The 12,829-nt window shown below is 41.1% G+C and overlaps 1 protein-coding gene across 5 annotated transcripts in view; it reads left to right on the forward strand.

Annotated features, from left to right (window-relative positions):
• Positions 1-12,829, forward strand: part of nav2a (neuron navigator 2a) — a 213,148-nt gene that overhangs the window by 132,458 nt on the left and 67,861 nt on the right. For all 5 annotated transcript variants that reach the window (XM_040045584.1, XM_040045580.1, XM_040045582.1 and 2 more), the window contains 2 exons: positions 3,772-3,889; positions 7,451-7,503. In XM_040045584.1, the coding sequence (XP_039901518.1) occupies positions 3,772-3,889; positions 7,451-7,503 (171 nt within the window). The remainder of the gene's footprint in view (positions 1-3,771; positions 3,890-7,450; positions 7,504-12,829) is intronic.

The following is a 12,829-nucleotide window of genomic DNA, read 5'->3' on the forward strand; positions in this document are numbered from 1 at the left end:
TTGTGAATGAGTCAGTGTCATGTTGCTTTCTCTGATGATGGGAACGTCCCTTACCACAGCTCCAACTTACAACTCCTAAAACGAACCCCATTACCATCAGGGGGTAATGGGGGGATTTTCCATCTTAGAAGATGCATCTGCACATTATGGATCCCCGACTGCCACAGTGTTGTTGACATATGGCTGTGACGGTACTGGTGAGGAAGATAAGAGAAGTATGTTCTCCCAAGGGAAGTAAAGTTATTAACAAGATCGTTTTCATGATATTAGCAGATACATGTACCAGAGATACAGAACATGTAAGTCATTATGTTGGTGTAAATGCTTTCATATTTGTGGAACAGTGTCATTTGTATTTTATTTCATGATAAGTCCCTGTTTCAAGTATTATAAATGATGTATTCAGAGGACACCCACAATAGGTTATGCTTTCAGGTCCTCCACTTAGTGAGTTATTGGTCTGAAATGGACAAGAACTTTCTAACTTAGAAACTATAATTCTTACAGGTGGGGGGTAAATTTAAAATATTTCACATTTGACCTCTGACATTTCCCTTAAAGTCAATAGATTTTCCTGATCAGCTCAAAGTGATATAGAGCTATTTAAAAATAAGTGTCTTTGTTTGTACTGGCAGCATTGGGAATGATACTGGTATATGGGGATTCTAAATATCACATTATAGATTGCATCCAAATATCATGTCATATTTGACCCCTGACCTTACCAAAGATTTTACAAGTAAAATAAAAAAACATAAATGTTTAAAAATTAGAAATCAATAGTTACAAATTTTTGATACTTGAAATGTTTTGTTTTCAGGTACGGTATGTGTACTGTGTGTTCAGTGATCAGCTACACACAGAAATGCCAATAATGCCACGGGACTGTCCCGTGTAATAATGTTAACTGCTTATCTTCTTATCTGCTTAGTGATTAAATTGTCTATATATTATTAACAGTGGTTTAAATTAAAGACTGAACCGGAATCTGTTGTATCTCATCTGTGTTTGATAGATGGATATTGAATCAATATGGAATTAATACTTCTCTTCATTAAGTATTCAGCCTGTTAAATTGCCTCCCAGATCTGATGTCTGCCTCTCATCACCCATCACTTTTTCTTTAAGCAACTTCCAGATCACAGAAGCTCCAATAAATGTGTGGTTTACCACACATGATTCCCATTATTGCATTCTTTCCTTTTACTGTTTATTTCAAAGTTCCAGTTATGAGTGAGGTCTTTGATGTAGATGCATCTGACTGATTCAGTTGGACAGCAGCGGGGTGAAACTTGAAGCAAATGATGCATCACTGTGGATGGCCCTGTTATTAATGCTTAATTGAGTTTCTGTTGACATGGTGAATGTAAGTTCAGTATTCGCTATCCTTTTATCTCTGTTTTGGTCTCTTCCAGGTGGTGTTTTTGTGAAGTTGTACTGCAAGTTAGACCTTTCACATATATATTAAAATATTTATTTGCTTCAGTTCAAAATGTTCATTTTTGATCAAAATCCCTGTGGTCACTGTGAAGTTTGCTTCTTGAAAGCAGCACTAAGTTGCATAAAGCCTTTCTTTAAAATGAAATTTTTTACCTGTTGCATTTGAAGCTTGAGCTGCCCGAGTTGGAAACATCAGAGAAATAAAGTGTGTTTTGAAAAGTTGTCTCTTTTGGGACTTAAAAGGAACCTGTTGCTAACTTATCTCTACCCTTGCGGCAAGCCCATACCCCCTTCTCCACTTGCCCTCGGGCCATTTGACCTCCCCTGTGGTTTACATCTCCGTGAATGACAGCTACCCATTTCACCTCGTTTTTAATTGCAATCTAAGCCCTCCATTTACCTGCCCAAAACTACTTCAAAGAGCGCTTGCACATTCACACAAAAGCTCTTCAAGATTGCACTTCCTTTTTTCCACAACCAGCTGAGAGTGTGAATGGATCGTCTAATCCAGCAGCTTAAAGGCTTTTTTTAGTTCAGCCTGTCACTCAGAACCTTTTTTGTTGTAACTGTGCGTTTGTGTTTGGGAATGCAGCCCGTGTAATTTCAAAATGTCGCTCCGAGGCGCTTTGTATTTAATGTGTGGTCGTGTGTTTGCATCGTAAACCTTTTGCGTTTGAGCTTGTGCGTGATGATGAGTGTACGGATGTGCGTGTTTATGAATCTTTTTGAAGTGCTCGCACCTGTTGTAAGACTTCATGAGGGCAGTGATTCATCTGTCGAGGCAGAAAAGCTTCAGGTTTGTTTACAGTGCAAATTCAAAGAAAGAAGGGTCACAACTGTGCCACACACGTCACCTCAAGCATGTGCTTTTAGGCTTGACCTTTACAATGCCATGCACTCTCTGAGGACTGACAGATAGACTTGAATTTCACAGTGAAGTGTGTACTGATGAAGTTCGCTTGCTTGTGTGTCTGGATTTTGTAAATCAATCAGTTTTGGAATTTGACATTTATGCCAGCAGAAACTACTTTGTGTTTGACCTGCATCCCATTATCTTAATACAAGAATCTGTCAGCCTGACTAATCATTATTTTCTTCTGTGGAAAAGAAAGATTAATCAAAAGCATAAACTTTGTACAAAGCAGAGAAGGAACATCTCTCTGAAAATCAGTTTGAGGGGTACACCAAGCTGAGTTTAAGAGATGGAGGATCCAATCACTGAAGCTGGATTTCTAGTTTACTTGGCAACGAAGAGTTGGAGTTAAAGTGCCTGAATTTCAGGACCGGGACCACGCCTCCAAACACGCCCCTTCCGGTTCTTATTTATATATGGATACCCCAGTTCTACAAGCTTTTTGTTCTGCCAGGCTTGGGAGCCGCCGCCAGTTCCCTCTGAGGCCTTCCCCAAACCCCAGCTCAATTCATGTTTAAGCCATTCACCTTTATCCACTAAAAACGCTGTCAAGCCAGCTAGTGAAATGAGATTACTGCAGAAAGCTGACAGTTACTTAAACATGCTGATTGACACTTCCCTGTCATGTCTTAGTGGACTGCAGGTCTCTGAGTTTGTATGAATGCAAGAGTGAGACATGGAGTGAGAGGTGTCTTTATTTAGAAGCACATGTTTCAAATCCCTTTGGGCTCCTCTGATGTTGCACTTGTCACACAGAGACTGCGCAGTTTACAGACAAGCTTGACATTGCTGCATATCAAGATGGGTTGATGACGCATCCATTTCTTAAAAAACCATCTCCTTCATTTTTAGGAATACCCTTCTGCACAACTTCTCTTCAGCCACTTCATTTTTTTTTACCTCCTCAGAAAGAGAGACTCACTTCTTATGATCACAGAGGGAGTAAAAAAAAGAGTTTGCAGCTAATTATGAGGGAAGCTATTCAGATTATTCAGATGCGTTCTCTACCAACACCCCCCTCCTCCCCCCATGTCCTCTCCTCCCCCCCAGGCAGTGAAGGGTCTTTTCTGTCCCCAGAGAGTGATGTCAGCATGGCCCATTGAAAACAGCCACCGTGTGCTCCGAGATGAATGCCCTGGCTGAGCACAATGGCCCCAATTTGAATACCACGCGGATATATGCCAGATCGGAGCCCCCAACAAAAGAAAAGAGGGCTACTCTGCTCCCATTCAAGCATGCTGTTATTTTATTAGTCGTAAATTTGCTTCATCCATTTATAGCTTTTGTAGTTTTTCAAGTGTTTATGGAGTTTGAAACACATGGGCGACCTGACAGGGTCGGCCCTTTTTTTTGGACAGAATTTTATTTTTGTTGGCACGTAACTGAAACACCGTGCTCGTGTTTGTGTCTGACTGCAGATTTACACGGACTGGGCCAACCACTACCTCGCCAAGTCAGGACACAAGCGTCTGATCAAGGACCTGCAAACAGACGTCACGGACGGAGTGCTGCTGGCTGAGATCATACAGGTCGTAGGTAAGGAAACCAACTTCTGATTCCAGGCCCTGCTGGAAGAAGCCAGCTCTGATCAAGTGACTGCTGGAGAAAAATGTGAGCCACGTCATTACTTGTTTAGACACGGCTGACCTTTACCAAATAAATGGTCGCTTGCAAACATCATCATTAACTACAAACTCATCTTTTGTTGAGGTGATAAGATTAAACCATTTTACTCTATTATCTAATGTAATATTGAACTATAAAGTAGATTTTGCAGCTGAAGTAGTTACTTCCACAAAGGGCCAATAGTCAGGAGAAAAACACTATTGTTGAGGAAAACTTTTATGAATTTATAGACAGTCAGTGAACTACAGTCTGTAGACTGGGAGAATGTATAGAAGAGAAAGGAGAACAGTTAGAAGAGTGAATATAAATATAAATCAAATAAATTTAAACTTTCTGAAGTTTGTGGTTTGCCTTGTCTCAACTCTTTACAAACCAATGTCTTGTATTGTGTTTGTATTGTTAAGCATGTTTTTGATTCAGTTATGTTCTCAAAGAGTCTTATGATCCTAAATCAAATTAAGAAAGCTTATAACTCAACAGCAGCAGTTATACACAGTATGCAGCTGTTCAACCCACTGCTGATCGTCTGTGTTTTTGACCCATGCTCTCGTCTGTAAAATCATCATCATCATCAGTCTTGTCATCTTGTCTGGCCGTCCTCAGCCTGTCATTTCATCTGCCGGCAGCCTTGCAGCTAAAACAGGCAAACACCAGCTGACCGGTGATTCAGCATGTCAGTGACTCTGCTCCCTGCTCCTCCCCCGTGTCTCTGACCCAGATTCTGTACATTTTATGCTATGAAGACCTTTACTGTTCTCACACTACATCAGTTGTTGCATGTGATTGTGTTTTAAATTAGGTCATGAAGTCCATGCCTTCGTTCCTGAGCCTGGTTCTGCCGGAGGTTTCATTCTGTTAGAATTTAGTTTTTCCTTCCTGCTGTCGCCCAGTGCTTGATTATAAGGCCTTGTCTGATTGTTGGGGGGGGGGTTCTCTATTATTCTAGGGTCTCTTACAATATTAAGCACCTTGAGGCGACTGTTGTTTTAATTTGGCACTATATAAAGCTGAATGAGCACTATAGGTCTTTTTGGGTTATACGAATCTTCGTCTGTTAAAAGGGTTCCAGGAAAATCCAGTTGTTTTCACACCTGTATGGTGACTAAAGAGCAAGGTTGGCATTATATTGCTTTGGGGATATGCACAAGCATAAATGCTGACACAAGAATGTGGAACTGTTCTAATGCTACTTTCCAGCCTGGATGTGGTCGTGTTTTTTATGATTTATTCTTATGAAAGTTTGATGTTTTGACTGGGTAACATGGGACCATGTTGAACAGGGTCTGTCTTGCTCCTCTGTGTTTGTTCAGTTAGTATTAAATAATTCATTAGCAGTGAACCTGATTATTCAGACTATTTTGGAGCTCAAGAAATGAAAGTTTTGCTGAATTTTATAAGTGAAAGGTGGCTCCTGAGTTTCTGCATTGTGGAAAAAGTACCTGATGTTAATGCAATCCAGGCTGGCTACAGCTTTGCTCTCAGATTAAATCATTTCCAACCAGAGCCATCCATTCACCTGTTTTGTACCTCCTTTCTGCCTGCTGCTTCTTGTCTCCTGGGAAAACCTCATACCCACATAGTGTGATGAAACCAGAGCAGCTTGCTGGTGTTGGAACAGCCGTAAAGGTTCAGAGGCCTGGCCGGATATGACACCTGTTTAGCTATTTGACCTGCTTAGATTCAAGGTCAGGGTTGACTTTCACACAAGCCTCCAGATCGATTTCATCATCAGTTGTTTTTATGAATATTTCAGAGGGTAATCTGTCCGGTGAAATTCAACCAAAATTAAGATATGGCTTTGTCCTCTGTTTTTAGTCTTCTCCAGTAATCTAGCTGTTGTATAGCCCAGCTGCAGGAATGTGAGCTGTACATTTATTTGCTCAGTATTCACAAGATAAACTGTGTGAGTTTGTTTTTTATTTTTAGTTTTAAGTGTGTCCCAAAATCACACAGTACGTGTCTCTTGTGGGTGTTGGTGTCTACAGTGTGCAATTTTTAGGTAGCACACAAACCAAAGCCAACAGTAGTAGTGTTAAATCACTGATAGTCTTGTTAGCACTAAACTATTTTGGAATCGCTTCATGCCAAATTTTAATTCTCAGTATGAAAATGACGTGCTTTAAATGCACATAGAGAGAGGTAGTATCCAAATACATGCTGCAATACCAAGTTCATAAAAGTGAAAAACCCCTTGCCTTGATGGTCATCTTGACCTCTTCCTGAGCCGCTGCTATTTCTAGATCACTTCCTATAAGTCTCCTTCTGACCACTTGTATGAGCACCCTGTGATTTCACCACAGACCTCAGTCTTGGGCAGGAAACAAACATCAACTGCTCTTTAAACCTGACCAGACTTCCGGGATCGGTGTCCTTCTACAAAGATCAGTAGGGCCACCAGGAGCATGCTTGCTCTTTTGGGTTTTACAACATTCACTTATCTTGCACCATGAATTTGTCCTTCATGGTCAGACTGTCCTGGTGCTTCAGTGTGAGAACAGAAACCACGAGACCTGCAGTGGATCCTGTTGTGCGCCATTGTGTGTACAAAATATACAACATGTTAAAAACAATTTTTTTTCATCACCTGCTTCTTTTCCAAAGTTAAAATTCAGGCTTAAAGGTCATCATCTTAAGAAACAGTGAAGGAGATCCATAGACCTTCAGTAAAAGGAGTCAAAGCTTGACTCCTATGGAGCGAATAACAGCAGCACTACAAGTATAGCAGTGTTGCCCAAGGAGGACTTTAAAACGAGTATGGTTTTACATTTTTATGGGTGGAGTTGTTGAAGTTTCTAATTGCATGTTGACCTAATTGACCTGATAACACCACCAATTAACTAACATAAACTGAAAATTAAATCAGTTTTAATTCACAGCCCAAAGTGTATGGGAGCTATTTATAAAAGCCCAGTAATCCCAGGAGTCTTCGTCATTTCCACTAAAACTGACCACATTTCTTTCATATGTGAATTGTAAAACAAAACCATCCACTTCACTGGAAGAACAGTGTTTTGTGCTGCTGTATGGTGTAAAGGATGTGGTCCTGACATGTAGCTGCCCTCTAGTCTCCACCGTGCCTCCTGATGCAGGAGTCTGTGCTGTTAGCACAGTTGTCAGCTGTGAGCTGAGGGCTGTGTCTCAGCTGCTGTGGGCTGGGCCTTCTAATGGACGGGAGGGATTCTCAACACCACACACACACAGCAGCGCAACACTCCTGGTTGGGCCCCCAACGGCCCCACTCCCATTTGCTATGACCAGATAGCATTTCATGTGTCAGCGGGAGGGGATAGGAAAGGAGGAGAGGGGGGATCCCAGTCACTGGCATGAACACCTCTGCTCTCTGCACTCAGCCTGTCACTGTCTGGGACACACACATCGGGATAAAGGAGAGGATTACATTAAGTGAACACGCCCGAAAAGAGGTCTCATTATCTCTTCTTTTGTCTCTCTGTCTCTTCTGTCTCTCCTCAGCCAATGAGAAGATTGGTGATATCAATGGATGTCCCAAGAGCCGCTCTCAGATGGTAAGTGACCTACCAAGTTTGTTTTGGCAGAACGTTGAGAAATTTACCTGCGTGTTTGTGTGAAACAAACCCAGCTCTTTGAAGTCCCATCTGATCAACTTAAGTGGCCCTCGCTAGAAACTGCGGCACAGAAGTCCCTGGTAAATAGTTGTAGATGTGAATAGTTAGCCCATTTATTTTTACTTTTGTGGTATGGTGTGCAGTCATCTGTGAAACCTCTGGCTCAGACTTCTGGATTTGGCTCTCAGTTAAAAGCATCGCAGGCTTTGGTTTTGGGGCCAGTTTTGCCTCTTCATGTTACACATGATACACATCCAAAGAAGTCAGCATTCCTCACATCTTCAGGGGTAAAAGCAGATGGAGAATATGAGCACTGATTTTAAAAAAAGTTCAGAGCCAGTTACGATGTGTTTTTGTCTGCAGTGATAGTTAGAAGGTACATAGGTGGGATTGCCTTCTTGACACTGTTGGTGGCATTTTAGCGGTTTTACAGTTTAGTGCTCTCTGTGGGAAATGAACTGAGCATCTCAAAGCAGGGCTGCCCTCCACTAAATGCGATGGGTCATAAATTGGGACAATGTGCCAGCTGAGAGGGACTATTTCTGGCCACCAGCCAGACTACTGAAGCCTACCAAAGCACCAGAGAGAGAATGATGGAGACACCCATACACACCCATATTTAACAACTGAAAAGGAGGTGGAAGCACAGCTGATCCCTGAGCGTCACTGCACACACATACCCACAGTGGAGCCATATTACTGTACTTATGAGGGCATTCTGCTCTGACTGATTGTAGTTCTTCTTTAGCATTTGATGGTGTTTTCATTTCATTCGTTTTTGATGGAGGTCACCTATGTCCTGCCATGTTATTACATTTATTTCAGAATTAATTATATATTAGAGAGCTTCTGTAAAATTCTGACCTTTAGTAGAGAGCGAGGTTTCACACTATGATGCTCATGGTACGCTCTGTATTTATCATTCCTGAAAACGCAGAGAAGGGGTTTATTCTTCTTCTCTTGGGGTTGCTGAGCATCACTGATTTGAACGTGTTTTTCTGTCCAGCTGTGTTTGTGTGAGTAAGTTCATTAGAACCAGAATCAGTGAAACACTTTATATTAAATATAATGACCTAAGAAAAACATACATTAATTACACATTGTTTGTTGCAGTGTTTATCCTGGACAAGCATTATAGGAACAACACCAACACAGAGTATACAGACCTTTTACATTTTTACAAGCGTTTGAAAACATTTATTAACTCCCACTGAAAATGGTCTCGACTCCATCTCCACTTCGCTATCACTTAGGTCTTTCCCATTAGCCGTGATTACACCCCCAGTTCTCCTGTAACTGAGCATCTTAAAATTTTGGTCTCCATGGTCTGGACGTCTCTGTGGGTTTCTTATCAACATCCTGTTTAGAGCTCTTTCACATCCAGCTCATGTGACACAGCAGCTTTTTCTTTTGCAAAGCGAGAGGATTGTAGCTTACCTCTGAGACAGAACAAGTGGTTCCAAATAGGGCTGCTCAATTAATCGAATTTTAATCACGATTACGATCTGGGCTTTCAACGATCATTAAAAATGACTGAGCCGATTATTAGCCCCTCCCTCATTTATCCGCGACACCTTAAAGGCCGGTCCGTGAAAATATTGTCGGGCATAAACCGGTCCGTGGCGCAAAAAAGGTTGGAGACCGCTGATTAAGAGGACCCGAGGGAAGCTCAGAAAGCTAAGCAGAAGTTATTTGAAGAGGAGAGTGACTGCCGTTGGTTGAAAAGAGAGGTAAAAAAAAAAACTTCAGTGGTGTTGTACACTATTTTATATTATTTTTTAAAGTCATTGTTAACCCTTTAAATCCGGTCAGAGCAGCACGCTCCGTTTTGTGTAACTATTTTTAAATCCCTGTAGAACCTGAACAGAGTAAGCTAGCGCAATAATTTGTTTTGCATATGAAACCGGAGGAGTTGTACTTACATCTTATGCCATCAGCTTGTCCTCGGTCACGGTTTCCTTCCACATAAAGCTTTGCAAAAATTGCATAAAAGGCGCTTGCAGGAACAAAAACATAATATTCCAGACACACGCTTTGCCGATCCGATCAGCTGTTCATAACACTTCCCACATTGAAAAAGTCGTCAGCGCGAACTATCACATGTCCGCCATTTCCTGGCCGAAACCGGAAGTGATGTCATTTTCGCGGAAATGTAGTTCTTTACTTGTAGGCCTTAAAAACCTATACTGGTCATGTTTGACTTTTCTGAATAGTTTCTGGGATGCTTAGAACTCAAATTGCACTGCTGGAAATAGTTTATTTTGATGCACATGCTGTTTTCTTTGCAAATTTGCATCATAGGATTGTTTTTTTGTTTTTCCTGCAGTGTATATAAAAATTGGTGTATCTCCAAAATAAAACTATGAAGACACTCAAAATAAATTTCCTGTTGTTGTAAACTATTTTTTGCAACTTTTTTGTATTTAACGTTTTGAGGGATAAACCTCTTAAATTTCTCCAAGTAGAAATATATGTAAAAAAACAAAAACGATTTTCAATTTTCTTGTAGTTTATTGCACTTTTTTGCAATTAATGTAATTAATTGCAATTATGTATGGACTTAATGCATACATATTATTAAAATATGGGCTATAACAGTTGTATAGCAACTTGAAATGCTCCCACAAATGGCACTACAACATGTAAAAAATATAATATAAGCTCTGGCGGACTTGGTTCTATAGTAGGTCTTAAAGGGTTAAATAAATATCGTCAAATAATCGAGATCTCAATTTCAGTGAAAATAATCGTGATTATCATTTTTGCCATAATCGAGCAGCCCTAGTTCCAAATGGATGGTGTATCTTTTACGGTGTTGTGATTCTTCATAGACTCTGTTTGCGTCAAAGGAAATGGTTTGTTTCTCTGTTTTTATAGTGTTCATTCAGTCAGTGGGAATTGTTTAATGGAAAGCAGTTGTCAAAATCTCGCTTTAACTTTGCACGCAGACCCGCAGATCTTGCAGTATGTGCGCATGTTTGTCTATGTATGTGAATGTGATTGATTCTCTGTGTATAGTCTCAGTATTTGTGTCAGCTTTAGAACCGAATCTGAAGCATTCAAACAGCGCTAAGGGTAGGCATAACCGCAGCAATTATGCAGAATGTCTGCTTTGTGTATCGTAGTGCTGTCAAAACAAACACACACAGAGGTTCTGAGAGTTTATTTAGCAGAAGAGTGTTTAGAGGAGTGAGAGAGCTCTTTTTTTTTTAACCACACTTGATTTCATTGTTGAAAAAAAATCTGCTGCCCTTCACTACCGCTTGACTCAAGCTCGGCTTCTGAATGAATAAAAATGGAAATAAGCTCCATCAGTGGGATAAACTGTAGTGCATTCACCTCACTCACCTGCTGCCTATCCGCACAAGTGCCTGTTTCTGTAACTGTCACATTCTTGTTGAAAGAAACCCCACTGGCAGATCATCCCTTTGCCACCCAGTCAGGCTCTGTGTGTGTGTCTGTGTGTGCGTGCGTGCGTGCGTGTGTGTCTGTGTGTGTGCGTGTGCGTGTGTGCGTGGGTGTTGTCTGCTTGCCTGTCTGTGCAGGTTTAGTCCAGACTGATGGTGTTGATTTGACAGTGAGCTGTTAAAACATCCCACGATGGCCCATCACATGGGAGACACACAGACATGATCACATGGGGTGTCTCATTCAGGCGCCCACCTCAATGGGACACCCCCCCTCCCCCCTCTGGTTGAAAGTAGTTTAAATTAAAAAGTAAACTGTTAGCAATTTTCAAAAGCCAGAATCACCGTATGAGATTCAAGATTCACGCGGCATGTTTCAAAACACAGATAAACCCATGGCATCCACATGATGTGTCCAAGATGTGAACACAGAGGGAGTGAAGGTGTGATTGTGCTGTGAAAGGCTTTCTGTCTTGATTTTATCTTTTAGGGAGCTGTTCATTTCCCCCCGTCCCTCTGTTCTTCTTACTCTGTGTGCTGGACTGATTGGTTCTCACCAATCAGCCATAAAATAAAGAGGGTGAATTGAGGAAGTAGACTGGCAGACAGCCACACAGGTGGTTAGAAACCAGCAGGACCAGGTGTTTAATGGACTTGATGAAGCATAGAATGAATGTTTATGTGCTGAACTGTCTGCACAATTGAGCTTTTCTTTATAATTCACTGCGTGTTTCACCTTCAGGTGTGGTTTAAGATTGGATTGTAGCAGGTGAGAAAGCACCTTACCCTGCAGTGTCTTTATTATGTTTTATTCAATCTAAAAATGTACACAGAATTGTGCTGGTGTGTCCATGGATGCTTATTTTTGATGTTTTAACTGGTGGAGCTTTACACAGGTACACAGGGCAAGAACCAGAAGGTGTTGGATTAATGCTTAAACAGGCTGGTTAATGTTTGATCATAAGGCGTTAGACTTTCTGTGTGCGTTTGAGAGAGAAATCCCCGAGTGTGTCAGCTGGTCAGAGCTCAGGTGATCACATGGTGGATTGGAGAGAATGAGCAATCAGAGTTGCTGTTGCTAAGATACCAAATATACCAGAAGCCAAATAATATTTTTCAGCCGGCACAGGCTTATTCACCCTGGAGATGTTGTGTCTTCCACATGACTTCTGCTGACCCGTGGGCTGCAAAAGAAAGAGCACCTATAGCGGTGGGATAAAATAAGAGCAACGTTACCCTGAATAATGCAGTTCAGTTCAACTGTTCTCAATCAAAAGCTGCCTCCATATAATATTAACACTTTTTTCTGGTGCTGTGATAGAGAGGTAATCTTGTAATGTTCCACAAGGTATTTGTATTATATTGTCCAACCTTTGTATATACACTGTGTTCATTTGTGGCTTAACAATTAGTCTATTCATGGGAGATATGACACAGCAGTTTTTAATGGCTTTTTTTCCCAGGAACATTTAAACTTTGAAAAATGTGGCCTTTTAAGATGAAAGCCTGGGGGAATTTCAGTTTGTGTGGGTGCAAGCCGATGTTAGCCTGAATCAAAACTGTTTCAAAGGAACAATTAAAACATAACAGTCAACTTACAATAGCACAGATATCCTGATATGACTGCCTCAACTCTCAAACACAACAGTGAGTATGTAAAAATGAATTTTCAGATGGAAGAGGGCTCAGTGTGCTCCCTGTTACACCGACGTGTGTGAAGTTGCATCATGGTGTGTCTATTCATGCTGCTGCTGCGCCAGAACATTTCTGTTAAAAACTTGAGCGTACGTGGTTTTCTGTCAGAATAGAAAGAATTACTCAGGTACGTGTCAAAGTTCTGCAAGTGGGTGGCTAGATGC

The sequence above is a fragment of the Simochromis diagramma genome, unplaced genomic scaffold (assembly GCF_900408965.1).
Source record: "Simochromis diagramma unplaced genomic scaffold, fSimDia1.1 OVJJ01000079.1, whole genome shotgun sequence".
Lineage (NCBI taxonomy): Eukaryota > Metazoa > Chordata > Actinopteri > Cichliformes > Cichlidae > Simochromis > Simochromis diagramma.